General features: G+C 42.6%; 1 protein-coding gene across 5 annotated transcripts in view; it reads right to left on the bottom strand.

Moving 5' to 3' along the window:
- The window catches only part of LOC120915433 (UDP-glucuronosyltransferase 2A1-like), a 91,143-nt gene that overhangs the window by 42,355 nt on the left and 32,550 nt on the right, over positions 1–16,238 (bottom strand). The window contains exon 1 of one of the 5 annotated variants that reach the window (XM_040325955.1): positions 14,255–15,013. The exons of 2 other annotated variants lie outside the window; for them this stretch is intronic. In XM_040325955.1, the coding sequence (XP_040181889.1) occupies positions 14,255–14,978 (724 nt within the window). In that variant the 5' untranslated portion in view covers positions 14,979–15,013. Of the gene's footprint in view, positions 1–9,367; positions 10,149–14,254; positions 15,014–16,238 lie in introns of those variants that run through there. 2 more of the 5 variants (XM_040325971.1, XM_040325937.1) reach the window with 2 other exon arrangements.

Genomic DNA, 16,238 nt, shown 5'->3' with positions numbered 1-16,238 from the left:
TTGCGGCGATGTAACGTAAAGACGATACGTTACGCCGCCGCAGTTCTTTCTGAATCTGGCCCTTTGTCTTCAGAGCAACAAAAAGGTAGGAATCTGCTACAAAGATTGTTAAAACCCCTGCAATGTATGTTAACCACCCAGAAACCTCTTCTAGAGGCAGGGGGAATTAATCAAACCCCCAGCCTGGGAAGCACTGAACAGACCAGACCAAACAAAAAGTGCTCCCCTGACTACAGAAGGAGCCAAAAACTAAATTTACCTAGCCTAAGTAGGAGGGTGTTACAGTTGCCTTTCAGACTTTCTCTCTCTAAATGAACCTCTGTACATCTGTAGGAACAAAACAAAACAAGCAAAGAGGGCGAGGAGTTCCTCAGAATGCTGCTTTGAAATGTAAAATTATTGTAAAGCTTTTTTTGTTATTTATTTTTTATAACAAACATGCTAAACTAACTTCCTCTGTATAATGCCGCGTACAAAAGATGATTTTTCGGCATGAGAAAAAACGACGTTTTTAAATACGTAATTTAAAATGATCGTGTGTGGGCTTCACATCGTTTTTCGGCTTAGTAAAAAATGACCGTGTGTGGGCTAAAACAACGTTTTAAACCCGCGCATGCTCAGAAGCAAGTTATGAGACGGGATCGCTCGTTCAGGTAAAACTACCGTTCATGATGGAGTAAGCACATTCATCACGCTGTAACAGACAGAAAAGCGCAAATCGTCTTTTACTAACACGGAATCAGCTAAAGCAGCCCAAAGGTGAATAGAACTTCCCCTTTAGAGTGCCATCGTACGTGTTGTACTTCACTGCGCTTTTTTCATAATTTTTTTAAAACGATTGTGTGTGGGCAATGTCGTTTTTAATGATGAAGTTGGAAAAACGTAGTTTTTTGGACATGCTGAAAAACGTCCTTTTTTAATGCCGAAAAATCATCGTGTGTATGTGGCATCAGGGTTTTACACAGAGCGGCCCCGGTCCGACTTTTCTGGGGTCCCCCCCACGGCGCTCCTGGCTCCTCCTCTTTCACAGTACCCCCACAGAAAGCTACATTCCATGGGGGCACTCGTGCAGGCAGGCTGCAGAGTCCTGCTGCTGGGGTTCATTGACACAGACAGCAGGACTCGGCCTCGCCCCCTGGCTCCCATGTCACTGGATTTGATTGACAGCAGCGGTAGCCAATGGCTCCCGCTGCTACCGTGTTTCCCCGAAAATAAGCCCGGGTCTTATATTAATTATGCCAACAAAAGACACAGTAGGGCTTATTTTCGGGTAGGTCTTACCATGTAATGTGCTGTCTTCTCTCCCCCTCTCCCTCCCTGCCTGTCAGTAATCCCAAGTGTGAACCAAGTTAAAATGCTTGTACAATCCTATAATCCACTCTATTACAGTACTATATAATGTACAATGTGTGCGTTTCTGTAATATAATTGTGCCAAATACATTTGTTATAGCGCCGCTCTGCACTTCTGTTACCCGCCGGAGCTCTTTTCCCCGCAATTATATTACAGAAACACACACATTGTACATTATATACTACTGTAATATAGTGGATTAGAGGATTTTACAAACATTTTTAACTAGGGCTTATTTTCGGGGTAGGGCTTATATTGCAGCCCTCCTGGAAAATAACGCTAGGTCTTATTTTCAGGGTAGGTCATATTTTTGGGGAAACAAGGTATCAATCTATCCAATGATGACCTGAAACAGCAGCTGGAGCTGCTGTGCTCGTCTCCGTTGCTGGAACAATTGGGTTCAGGTAAGAAAAAGGGGGGGGGGGGGGGCTGGCGGGGTGCTGCAGCACAAAAGGTTTTTCACCTTAAAGGGGTTGTAAAGGTAAAAAAAAATCCCTAAATAGCTTCCTTTACCTTAGTGCAGTCCTCCTTCACTTACCTCATCCTTTGATTTTGCTTTAAAATGTCCTTATTTCTTCTGAGAAATCCTCACTTCCTGTTTTTCTGTCTGTAACTACACGCAGTAATGCAAGGCTTTCTCCCTGGTGTGGAGAAAGCCTCCTGAGGGGGCGAGCAGGAGTGTCAGGACGCCCACTAACACACAGCTCCTTTCTTTATCTGCAAAGTAGAGAGTGTCCTGACCCTACTGCTCGCCCCCTCCCCCCTTTAAGAGTGTTGTGGAAATTTAATGAAGATGTATTTAATATGTATTGTCATAGTGGCACCCATTGTTGGTTTTCCCGCAGCCCGCTCTAAATAGCTGACTGGGGCAGACTGAGAATGGTTGAGATACACTTCCTGATTTGGAGAAGGGTGTTTGTGGAGTGGGTGTGTCGGCCGGCGAAAGGGCCCCTGTGTCATGCACAGATATTCGCCTGTTCGATGCGTCCACCCTGCAAATGCATAGTCAGTTTAGCTGGTGTGCGCTCCTGTCATCTCTCGGTACCCAAACAACACTGTTTTGTGATGTGAGCGTACACCTGCAGATAAGCTCCCCTCATCAGGAACTGATGAGGGTTCATTGGTTATTGAATTATTACTGTATCGTATTGTTGTTATTACTGTATCATTATTGTATCATGCTGTTGTTGTATTATGTTGTAGTATTCTCCCATCCATATATGGGCATTTGCTGTGTCGAGCCCACATGCTGTGACATCACTTCCTATAGTCACATGCTGTGACATCACTTCCTATGGTCACATGCTGTGTGATCACTTCCAATCAGCTGTGGTCTGTGAAGTCTTTTGTGCTAATAAATAGACTCCGTGTGGGTGTCGCCAGGCAGTCTGACGAGGATGCCGAACTGAGAACAAGCTGGGGTCAATGGTCTGATTGTATGAATGGAAGGGGATGAATGGTGAGTGAAACTTTTAGCTTAAAGATGGATTATTTCACTAAGACGAAATGTGTTACTTTTAGAGACACGATATCTATCTGTGTGCTCTGCATACAGCCAGATTTCAAGAGGCTTTCTCCACACCAGGGAGAAAGCCCTGCATTACTGTGTGGAGTTACAGACAGAAGAACAGGAAGTGAGGATTTCTCAGAAGAAATAAAGACATTTAAAAGCAAAATGGAAGGATGAGGTAAGTGAAGGAGGACTGCACTGAGGTAAAGGAAGCTATTTAGGGAAAAAATGTTTTACCTTTACAACCTCTTTAATGCTTAGTATGCATTAAGGTGAAAAAAACGTGAGGGTTAACAACCCCTTAATTATGAAATAGTCATATGCAATTTTTTATATTTACCTGGCTACAACAACAACCAATGATTCTCTCACAAGTTTGCAAACTCAAAGTTAATATGCATTACTAAGTTGCATCAAATGCTCAACTGGAAATACAGATCTTTTACAATAAAAACCTTGCTATTACCCTAGTAGTTATTCATTAACTACATTTATGTACTTTGTGGTCATGTTACACAAGAGACACTATCGGATTTCCCGACGGGAATTGTGCGATGGCAGGCTGTTGTGTGAAAATCTGACCGTTTGTATGTTCCATCAGACAATTGTTGTCGGATTTTCCGCAGACAAATGTTGGATGTCATGCTTTATAATTTTCTGACAACAATTGCGTGTTGTCGGATTTTCCGAGCGTGTGTACACAAGTTCGTCGGACAATACTCCAAAGTTCAAACACGCATGCTCAGAAGCAATGCTCACCAAACACAACATTAGCAGAAGGGTGCCCAAAGGGTGGTACTAAAGAGCTGAAAAACCACATTGTTTTGTGTTTGTTGGCCGACAAATTGTGTGCCGTTTGTATGCAAGACAAGTTCATGGCCAACGCCCTTCGGAAAAAAAAGCTTTGTCCGCGGAAAATCCGATCGTGTGTACGAGGCTTAACTGTTTTTCTTTGCTCAATGATAAACACAATAATTTTTCCCTTACACATCAAAATTTAAGATAAGACGCCACTTAGTTAATTTGTAACATCTTAACCTACCACCATAGTTCAAAGGTGCATTGATCCACAGCAATCAGATTTCAGCAGTCAGGGCCAGTTCACACCATGCCTGCACATGAATTGCACTTGTGCGTTCCTGTGTGATTCACACAGCATGCAAAACACACTTCAGTTGTGATCTACAGCAGGTGTCAACACGAAGTTACCAACACCCTAAAAGCAGGTTGCAAACGCAGAGAGTTTGCTTGCACATACTGGCACCAGATCAAATAGTACTTTTGTACCATGCAATCCAGTTGTAGTCTATTTTAAAAAGTAGTGTATGCACTAATTTTGGTGCTGTGTGATTTTAGTATACACAGAACCGCATGTGACTTTCACAGGAACGCACAGCATTTTTCTGTGCAATTCATGTGTGGGCATGGTTTGAACGGCCCTTAAAGTGATTGTAAAGGAAAAAATGTATTTAAAAACAAATAATAAACATGTCATACTTACCTGCTCTGTGCAGTGGTTTTGCATAAGAATAAATAGGGGGCATCTGCTAAGCTGCTAAAAGAAAAAAATAAATAAGAAAAATACTTTTCTTATTTATTTTTCTTAATATTTAATGTTGGTATTATATTCAGGTAATATGTGCAGCGGCATTACAGCCAATAGAGTTTATAGTTTTTATTTATTTTATTATTTAAATTATATTTAAAGTTGTACTTATGTTTCTTCTGGCGCTCCTGGCCCCTCCCTCCTGCCAGGTGCCCCCACAGCAAGCAGCTTGCTATGGGTGCAGTGTTAATTTAGTCGACTAACTTAAAGAGGAAGTAAACCCTGATGGGTTTTACTTCCTCTTTGTTTCCCTGCAAAGGTAAAGCATAATGGGACACTTACCTGCAGGAGAAGTCCGCGATGTCCCCGTCTTCCTCGCTGGCAGCGAGCGTCCATTCTTCACCCCTCTTCCTTCTGGAGCCACGAACTCCGGCTCTGTGACTGGCCGGAGTCGCGTGACGTCTCTCCCGCTCTTGCGCGTGGGAGCCGCCAGTCACGGCATGACCCCCAGCTTGAAACGGCACGGCGTGCCCTTTCAAGACGGCGCATGCGCAGTAGAAGGCATCGTTCGGGGACAATGCAGATATCTCCAAAACCGTGTAGGTTTAGGAGATATTTTAGGCACCTACAGGTAAGTCTTAATCTAGGCTTACCTGTAGGTTAAAGTGGTTGTAAAGTGATATACGTGGGGTCGCGGGCCGCGGCGCGCTCCAGCAACCCGTTCCGAAGCTCCGGGACCGCGGGACCCGCGGACCCGATCGCCGCTGGAGTCCCGCGATCGGTCCCCGGAAGCTGAAGAACGGGGACAGCTGTGTGTAAACACAGCTTCCCCGTTCCTCACTGTGGCGGCGTCATCGATCGTGTGATCCCTTTTATAGGGGGACACAATCGATGACGTCACACCTACAGCCACACCCCCCTACAGTTGTAAACACACTTGAGGTCACACATAACCCCATCAGCGCCCCCTGTGGTTAACTCCCAAACTGCAATTGTCATATTAACAATAAACAATGCATTTTAAATGCATTTTTTGCTGTGAAAATTACAATGCTCCCAAAAATGTGTCAATATTGTCCGAAGTGTCTGCCATAATGTCGCAGTCATGAAAAAAAATCGCTGATCGCCGACATTAGTAGTAAAAAATATTTTTCTTATAAAAATGCAATAAAACTATCCCCTATTTTGTAAACGCTATAAATTTTGCGCAAACCAACCGATAAACGCTTATTGTGATTTTTTTTTAGTAAAAATAGGTAGAAGAATACATATCGGCCTAAACTGAGGAAAACATTTTTTTTATATATTTTTGGGGGATATTTATTATAGCAAACAGTAAAAAATATTGCATTTTTTTTAAAATTGTCGCTCCATTTTTGTTCATAGCGCAAAAAATAAAAACCGCAGAGGTGATCAAATACCACCAAAAGAAAGCTCTATTTGTGGGAAAAAAAGGACGCCAATTTTGTTTGGGAGCCACGTCGCACGACCGCGCAATTGTCAGTTAAAGAGACGGAGTGCCGAATTGCAAAAAGGGGCAAGGTCCTTTAGCTGTATTTTGGTCCGGGTCTTAAGTGGTTAATACCACTTTAGTCTACTAAAATATGACTAAAACAATTGAGATGACTAAAATACAACAAAAAAAATACTAAGATAGGACTAAAACTAAAATGCCATTTTAATCCTAAGACTAAAACTAAATCGAAATTTCCTGCCAAAATTAACACTGTATGGGTGCAACCGAGACCTGATGCGCTGTCTATTCAGACACAGAGCAGCAGCTCGCACCCCTCTCTCCTCATTGGCTCACTGACTTTAATTGATAGCAGTGGGAGCCAATGTCCCCACTGTGTGCCTCAGGAAGAAGTGTCTTGGACAGCCGAGTCTCTCGTGCAGCGTCGCTGAATTGAGATGGGGATAAGGTAAGTATTAGGGGGGCTAGTGCACACAGAATTTTTTTTTCTTAATGTGTAAAATGCCTTAAAGTTATTGTAAAGTCTTTTTTTTTTTTTTTTAATAACAAACATGCACTACCTGATTATAATAAATAAGACAGCTTTGTCTTCAGAGCAACAAAAGTTAGGAATCTGCTACAAAGTTTGCTAAGATCTCAGCAATGTTCTGTAGGCTTATAAATTGTTGTTTGTTTTATGGTATAAATTTATACTTGTGACATATATCCTCTTGTATATTGTCATGATATTATGTATTATACATAATAGAGTCCTCCGGGCTCTCCGACCCCATTGCGGAGGCCAGGAGCAATGCCCTGTACAGAGAGAGGAACTGACATAGTTCCCCTCTCTCTGTAGCCTCAGAAAACGGGAGTGACAAGTAATTTGTCACCTCCGGTTCTGCCACCAGCGGCCAGTTAAGTAGCCGATCAGACCGATCTGTGTCTGATTGGCTACATGGGATGCCAGAAGACCCCAAATCTCTCCATAAATAGGACCTGTCACAGCCCTATTTTTTTCCTCAGTTTAGGCCGATACGTATTCTTCTACATATTTTTGGTAAAAAAAAGTTGCACATGTACGTCTAGGCATGTGCATTTCGTTTCGTTCCGAATCGAAATTCGGACAAATTTTTCATTATTCGGACATTCGGATGCATACGAATTCCCGAATTGCAATATTAATGAATTTACCGAATCCGAACGAACGTTTTCGATTCCGAATCGAAAACCCGCGGACGAAATTCGATCGGAATTCGATTTTTTTTTTTTTCGAATTCCGATCGAATTTCGTCCGCGGGTTTTCGATTTGGAATTCGAAAAAAAAAAAATTTTTTTTTTGAATTCCGATCGAATTTCGTCCGCGGGTTTTCGATTTGGAATTCGATTTTTTTTTTTTTTTTCGAATTCCGATCGAATTTCGAAATTATATTCGAAAAGAGACTATTTGATTTTTCGAAATTCGGTCGAAAACGAACGAGTTCCGAAAACGAATTTAACACATGTAACGAACCTAACTTAACGAAATTAATTAAATAACGAATTAAAACGAAACGAAACGAAATTTTCCCTTTTTCACATGCCTATGTACGTCCTTGTGCCCAGCCGTGCCATTTTGTCAATGTAGATCGTCGTGCGGCGGTCCTCAAGTGGTTAAAGTTACCAAAAACTACTATATATTGATTTATTTTATGTATAAATCACTGTATAGTCAAACAGCTTTGGCCATATATGCTTCTGGGTCCCATAGCAGCTGCATGGCCTGCTTAGCTATAGTTACACCCCAGCTGGCCATAACTTTTCACATCTCCTTGAGTACAACAGGTAGTGATACACCTGTCTATCCTCTGTAGTGACCCACAGCAACTAGCCTGTTTGTAAAATGTGAGCACTGGGAAAATTCATTCCCATTGTGTAGAGATTTACTAATTTCACAAACACCCTTTTCTACCCCTAGAATAGCTCTATGTGGTCTGATGCTCTCTTAAGCATAACATTTGGGCTTCAAATTGGGCTGTTTATGTAATGGCGTCCCTAGAGGGGGGCCAGAGGGGGCCCTGACCCCCCCCCCCAACATTATGCTGTGCCCCACCATTTGTTGCTCAGGCCGCCGCTGGAGTAACAGTCTCTCCTGAGAGGGAGAGCGTCCCCAGTCAGCTCTGCGGAGGATTTCTCCCTTATCCCTATGCTCGCTGACACTGCATATGCGAGCGCTCACACAACCACAGCCGCCCGATCTGCTCCTTCCCCTGCATCCTCATTGGCACGGAGAAGAGCGAGTTGCAGGAAGGACTCCACGAGCACTGTGGGGGGGGGGGGGGGTGGTGGTTTGGAGGGGGGGCCAAGCCTTCATCTCAGTTACTGAAAAAACAGACTGATTTCTTCCGTCCTTAGGACAGGAGAATCAGCCTGTAAATTCTGAGAGTGGTGACTGCAAGCTGAGCTGAGTGTCAGGGCCCGTTGGCAAGACAACCTTTGCAACCCTGATAGTTCTCCCACTGCTTTGGACCCTTATATTTTCTTGGTGTGCTGGTGACATATATCTCTTGTTTTCTGCCACCCTGGGGGGCCCCAGTATAGTAGGAAGGGAGCTCACTGCAGAACATGTGAAAGGGCCCATTGTGGGATCGTAGTAAAGGGCCCCAGGATATATATATATATATAATTGCATTTTATAGTTGGCCCCCCTACTTTTGTCCCTGTCCCCCCTAAATATGAAAGCTGGAGACGCCACTGTGTTCATGTCCTTGCTAAAGCATGGTCGAATTTCGAACAAATTTTCTTTTCAAAATCAGAAAGTTCGTTTTTTTTGTGATCCGATGATGCCACCATTGATTTTCGAAAATTCAGCCAACCAATCCTTCATGTTGCTACAGAAAATAATTTTCGTGGCCGGGAATATTCTTTTCTCTCCGGGGATTATCTTTTCTTGCACATGCACATTTTTTTTCTATTACATTTATCGCACGATTCTCCCATCATTGATTAGAAAATCGTTTGTTTTTCAAAAAAATTTCAACATGTCCAATTCCTCAAATCGGCTGTTGCTGCAGCCCACTAACGGTGCCAAATTCGTTCGAAAATTCTTTGGTACGATTTTCGAAAAGAAAATTCTTTAGAAATTCGAACCGTGTATGGCTGGCTTAAGGGTGCATTCATATGAAGGGAGCTTGGAGATAATTGTACAGTGAACTACCGTAACTATTTTAGGTTACATAGGCGTGTGCAGGGGGTTCGCCGGGTGTGCCTGGGCACACCCTAATCACCGCTTGAGGTGCAGATTCCCCCTGCTGATATTGCACTAATGCCCCTGAATGGGGCTCCTAAAAAAATAAAAAGCTACTGACACTGTCCACTGCCCTACTGACACCCACCACTGCTCTACTGACACTGTCCATGTTTTAATACATTTGGGGTGCACACCCTAATGCAATAGGCTGCACACACCTATAATAGGTTATGATTCCTGCACCCAAAAACATATTAATTGCACCAGTGTACTTACCTAGTGCCTCACTGTAATATGCGTCCCAGGAGGATGAAAGGACAGAATAAAATAAAGCATCTTGAGATAAATAAAAAATTGTATTTCTTAGGCGTTCTATAAAGGACATTCTATCTGTGAATTCAGTCATTATAGCGGGTACATAAGAAAACGGCATGGGTTGTTGACCGCAAAGTCTTTCTATAATATTAGCCATTGAGAACCTAAAGGAATACACAAATGGCACTCCAATGATCTCAGCGATAAGTTCACCACAAGGAGCTAGTGGGTCTGCAACAAGGACATCAAACTTCTCATCTTTTAGCTTCCTTAACATCTCCTTGTTCTTTATGATGCCATCACACACTAGAAGCTGTACCTCCAAGGAGTCCGCCATGGCTTTTTTCATTCGGGTAAAGAATTCCCAGTAGGACATATTAGGAAGATCATAAATCCATAAGCGTAAGAATTCCTCTAGTAGCTTTTCATTTCTGGTTCTTGAAAATGCAACAGGGAAGACTTCAAATTTTAAAGCTGAGGTTTTGCTGGTGTCCATGATAAGGTTGGCTGAGTTGACCAGCACTGTTACTTCATGACCTTTGTGTGCAAGGTTTTCAAGGATCACATTTAAGTTCATAAAATGACTGCCGTCTGTTGGCCAAGCCAGAATTTTCCCTGAGTATGCTGTGCCAAAGAAACTTACATGCATCAGAAGTAAAACACTTGCATAGAGCATTTTGAAGATCTGGAGTTCATAGAGACTTCCTGAACAAGAGTACATCAGGAACTACCCAGCAACACTGCACTTTGTTAACTTGGTTCATCAGGAAATCACATGATCTGTACATTCTATAGAAGGAAATTTCTTCTACCAAAGGATAAAGAAATGCTTTCCATTTCTTTTCACATTGCTCCATCTACAGACCAAGAAATATATATGCAGGTCATTGAAAACAATGGTAGTATTAACTAGGGTTGTCCCGATACCACTTTTTTAGGACCGAGTACAAGTACCGATACTTTTTTTCATGTAGTCGCCGATACCGAATACCGATACTTTTTTTAAATGTTATGTGACAGTTTTCAAACCACAATACAGACTAAGGATATTTTCTTTAGAATTATGAAGAACTCTAACTCAAGACATTATAAAAGAATAAAAATGAGTAAAAATGAATAAAAATGTTTTATTTGCTTGTCACGCAGTAGTAAAAAACTCAAAGAATTTTCATAGAACATGTTGATAAATACAAAAAAAGTATTCTATTTTGGTATCGGGAGCATTTGCGCGAGTACGAGTACTCCCGCAAATACTCGGTATCGGTCCCGATACCGATACTAGTATCGGTATCTGGACAACCCTAGTATTAACCTGATTGCTGTGCAACGCAGTGTTTTTTATGCATTGTATGAATACCATTATATCCCTAATGAACCACTTCATTAAAGCGGAGTTCCACCCAAAGGTGAAACTTCCGCTTTAAGCACTCCTCACCCCCTGACATGCCACATTTGGCATGTAATTTTTTTTTGGGGGGGGGAGTGTTTACCTTACTTTTAGTGGGACTTCCTGTCCCACTTCCTTTTTTTTGGCCGCCTAGGCGACTCCTCCTCTCGCCCTAGGCGGCCCCTCCCTGCCAGTGATCTTCTGGGACACAACTCAGATCCCAGAAGATCATCTGGCCAATAGGAGAGCGCAGCGCGTCTTGCGCATGCGCAAGTGCGCGCCCAGCCATGAAGCAGTAAGCTTTCACGGCCAGGTGCCCACAGCTAAGATGACACCCCTGAGGAGAGGAGGAGGAGAGGATCGAGCCTCCGGGTGGCCGCATCGCTGGACCGTGGGGCAGGTAAGTGTTGGTTTATTAAAGGTCAGCAGCTATGCTTTTTGTAGCTTCTGACTTTTAATAAACTAAAACACGGATGGAACTCCGCTTTGGTTGATATTGTACTGTAAGTAAAACAAGAAGAAAGTCAAGGGTAACAACATCAATTTTTGCTTATTATCTTTCTATATGGTTGTTAGAAAAACAGTATGGTCTTTTATAATTGGTTTAACATTTTGCTTGTCCTGGAGTCAAGCTCACAGACCTATCTTTATATTATAGAAAATTAAATCACTTATGCCTTGTACACACGATCGGAATTTCCGATGAAAAAAAGTCAGACGGAATTTTTTCATTGGTTATTCGGACCGTGTGTGGGCCCCATCTGACTTTTTTCCGTCGGAGTTTAGAAATAGAACGTGTTTTATTTATTTTTTGCGATGGAATCGGAAATTCCGATCGTCTGTGTGGACATCCGACAAAGAAAAAAACATGCATGCTCAGAATCAAGTCGACTCATGCTCGGAAGCATTGAACTTCGATTTTACTCGGCTCGTCGTAGTGTTTTACGTCACTGCGTTTTGGACAGTCGGAATTTGGTCTGACAGTGTGTATGCAAGACAGCTTGAACGGAATTCCATCGGATTTTATCCCATCGGAAATTCCGATTGTGTGTACAGGGCATTAGGCCTTGTTTACACTTGAGGCTGGAGAGCAGTAAAAACACGTGACTGAGGTGCATTTTTATCATACCCAACCACACCCAGTCAACCTGCAAAGACAAATGAGGATGCTATATGACCGCGTGCTGTATGACTACGCAATTGTCATTCAAAGTGTGACAGCGCTGAAAGCAGAAAATTGGCCTGGGCAGAAAGGGGGTGAAATTGCCAAGTAATGAAATGGTTAAAGGGGTTGTAAAGGAATTTTTTCCCCCCTAAATAGCTTCCTTTATCTTAGTGCAGCCCTCCTTCACTTACCTCATCCTTCAATTTTGCTTTTAAATGTCCTTATTTCTTCTGAGAAATCCTCACTTCCTGTTCTTCTGTCTGTAACTCACCACAGTAATGCGAGGCTTTCTTCCTGGTGTAATGAAAGCCTCTTGAGGGGGGAGGGGGTCAGGACGCCCACTAACACACAGCTCCTTTCTCTATCTGCAAAGTAGAGAGTGTCCTGACTTGCCTGCTCGCCCCCTCCCCCCTCAAGAGGCTTTTTCCACACCAGGAAGAAAGCCTCGCATTACGGTGGTGAGTTACAGACAGAAGAACAGGAAGTGAGGACTTCTCAGAAGAAATAAGGACATTTAAAAGCAAAATCAAAGGATGAGGTAAGTGAAGGAGGACTGCACTAAAGTAAAGGAAGCTTTTTAGGAAAAAAAAAAAAAATCCTTTACAACCCCTTTAGTATTTGTGTAAAGAGTGTGGAAATCACAGATGAGTGCTGGCAGGCATATTATTGTACTATAAGTGCAGGAAGATTATCGCAATTTTTTATACGTGTTCATTTTTACTGCACAGCATCCCAAGTCAAGATCTGAGTTCACATGCTGCCAGTGTTAGTGTGTTTTCACAATCCTCAATGCCAGGAACCTTGTGCCAAAATGACATTGCAAAAGAGGTCTGGGCGTAACACGGCAACATAAAAAGCAAGAATCTCCTGTGTGTATGTACTGTATAGTCACATACAGTATGGTAAGCGGTGAGATAGACAAACATGGAAGGGGCCAGAAGGACACCAAGTAGCAAATAATTAAAATAAAAAAATCATTTGATCACCAAGTAAAATGTTATCTTTCTTAAATGTGTGTGTGTTGATTTTTAAGTATAGTTCATTTTTTTTTTAAATCAGCACAAGGAACTGTACTTACATTGAATGTGCCCCCTGTGCCCGTGACTGATATATTCCTTGAAAAGGTAATTCCTTTGCGCCCCCATACCCCCCGATACTGATATGATTTTGCAGTAGTTTCTGCACCGTGCTTCATTCATAGAAGCTGTGCTATTACTTCCCACAGTGAAAAGCACTCTATGACTGAAGGATGGGTGGATAAATGAAAGGTTTGTCGCTTCCATTCACAGAGCGCTTTTCATTTTGGGAAGCGAGAATAAGGTTTTTATAAAAGAAACACAGGTATTAAAAGGGTGGGCATAGTTGGCATTTTTGATGAGTTTGAGGAGATCACAGCTACGGGGTATGGAGGGTGGCAGAGAAAGGAACATTTCAATGAACATAGCAGCCAACTACAAAGGAACAATTTTTGTTTAGTATAAGTACCTACCCTGATAATGATTTAAAAATAAAAGAAGCTAACTAAACTTTATATGTCAACTAAGCGACATACACTATCTTGTCAAAAGTATTGGGATACCTGCCTTTACACGCACATGAACTTTGATGGCATCCCAGTCTTAGTCCGTAGGGTTCAATATTGAGTTGGCCCACCCTTTGCAGCTATAACAGCTTCAACTCTTCTGGGGCGGCTATTCACAAGGTTTAGGAGTGTGTCCATGAGAATGTTTGACCAGTCTTCTAAAAGTGCATTTGTGAGGTCAGGCACTGATGCTGGCTCGCAGTCTCTGCTCTAATTCATCCCAAAGGTGTTCTATCGGCTTGAGGTCAGGAATCTGTGCAGGTCAGTCAAGTTCTTTCACCCCTTCAAACTCGCTCATCTATGTCTTTATGGACCTTAATGAAAGAAATTCATCATTTCCACATCACCTAAACCAGGGTTTCTCAACTCCAGTCCTCAAGGCGCCCCAACAGGTCATGTTTTCAGGCTTTCCATTATTTTGCACAGGTGATTTAATCAGTTTCACTTCCTTGTAATTACCACAGCTGTATCATCGGTGGGAAATCCTGAAAACATGACCTGTTGGGGCGCCTTGAGGACTGGAGTTGAGAAACACTGACCTAAACTACACCAAACAGACTTTTCTGATTGCTAATATTCTCTAAAGTCTGCCTACAACACAAGGCTGAATGAAAGAAAAATATTCCTGAGGATTAGGTGAAGAAAATTGTTTAGATTGATTACTTAAGTATTTAATTGGTTTTGACACATTCTCCAGTTACTTTTCATGCTCACCTAATACTTCGCTGTAGTAACCATCCCAGTTGCCAGCAAACACAAGATAGAATAAGATGTCTTGGAAAAGATAGAAGTTCGTGTTTTGCCATCTCTCTAGAAAAGACATCCTATCAGTTAGTTCTGCCATGGCTCCCGGCACATAGGAAAAGGGGGCTGGAAGATGCCCACATAGTCTCTCCATTGAGTTGCCCATGGAAAATCTTAAAGAATAAACAAATGGTAGTCCAAGAACTTCAGCAATAAGTTCCCCACATGGGATCAATGGGTCTGAGATCAGGACATCAAACTTCTCATCTTTTAGTTTCTTCATCAAGGTCTTGTTCTTAAGTACCCCATCACACATAAGTTTTTCCAACCTCTGTTGCTCGGCCACCATCTCTTTCATTTTTTGATAGAATTCCCAGTAGGTCATATCAGGCACATCAAAAATCCATAGACTTAAAAATTCCTCAAGAAACTTTTCATTCTCCTCCTTTGTGAAAGGCACATCAAAATCTTCATAGTGTATTGGTGAGTCTTTGCTGGTGTCTGTACCCATTATTAGAATGGCTGAATGAAGCAACACTGTAACTTCATGGTCTTTAATCACAAGTTCATTCAGGATTATTTTCAGATTTAAAAAATGACTAGCGTCTGTTGGCCACACCAAAATCTTTCCGCCAGAAATAACGTTAAATAGACTTGTGTGCAGGAGCAGAAAAACAATTCCAGTACGGAACATGATGATGACTCACTGTGATCTGAGGTTATGTGAGGTGGTACAAAGTGTAAAAAGCTTTGCACAAAACTCTGAACACTAGAGGTAAAATATAACAGTGCCTATATTTTGATAATAGCAGTCATTTTCTTAGAGACTTTTTAGCAATAGAAAAATAAATGAATGGTGTTTTCTAGTGTGGACATTTTTCCATATGTTGCAATATAATATGTATTACTGACAATATATTTCAACATTGCTTTAAAGACTTTCCTGCTGTGGGGTATGATCCATGTGCGCAGGTGCACATGGGCCCCCAAAGAAAGGGGGCCCGCTGTACTCTATACCACACTGCACACATGGAGGTGGCTCTTCAGCTGTGACTGAACCTGCCTCTGCCTGCCTTCTGTCACAGGATGTCATTCACACAGTCTCACACTACCACACACATCTTCCTGTGTCCTGGGCCTGCAGGCAGATGTCTGGGGGTGGAGCGCTGATGTCATTCTAGGGAGCCCCTGGGAAAGGAAATGTCCCCTGCAGGTAAGATCAGGTTAGTAAACCCATGAGAGGAGAATTTTGCACACTGACCTAGAGGTGTAATGCGTATGTGGGGGACAGACTGCTGACTCCCACTTCTAATGTGTTTTGCTGTGTCCCCCCCAGTATTGTAAGGTACTGCTGGGCCCCCCTAGTAATGTAAGGTGCTACTCTGCCTCCCCAGTAATGTAAAATGCTGCTGTGCCCCCCTAGTAATGTAAGGTACTGCTGTGCCTCCCGCCCCAGTAATGTAAAATGTTGCTGTGCCCCTCTAGTAATGTGAGGTACTGCTGTGCCCCCTAGTAATGTAAGGTGCTGCTGAACCCCCCCCCCCCAGTAAGGTAAGATGCTGCTGTGTCCCCCAGTAATGTAAGATGCTGCTGTGCCCTCTAGTAATTAATGTAAAATGCTGCTTTGACCCCCTAGTAATGTAATGTTCTGCTGTTTCCCCCCAGTAATGTAAGATGCTGCTGTGCCCCCCTAGTAATGTAAGGTACTGCTGTGTCCCTCCAGTAATGTAAGATGCTGCTGTGCCCCCCCCCCCCAGTAATGCAAGATGGTGCCGTGCCTCCCCAGTAATGAAAGATACTGCTGAAACGAAAAACAGTGGGTTGATATGGTGCACTCTGGATATAGCTGTCTAAAAAGAACAATAACATATATAAAAGGAAAGTGGAAGGGCAGGGAAGGGGTTAAAATCAATATGAGTCCATATATGGTATATAGTCCATGTAAGGAGGTATA

This window comes from Rana temporaria, chromosome 1 (genome assembly GCF_905171775.1).
Source record: "Rana temporaria chromosome 1, aRanTem1.1, whole genome shotgun sequence".
Lineage (NCBI taxonomy): Eukaryota > Metazoa > Chordata > Amphibia > Anura > Ranidae > Rana > Rana temporaria.
The sequence above is the reverse complement of the archived record's forward strand: the minus strand, read 5'-3'. Positions and strand labels throughout refer to the sequence as shown.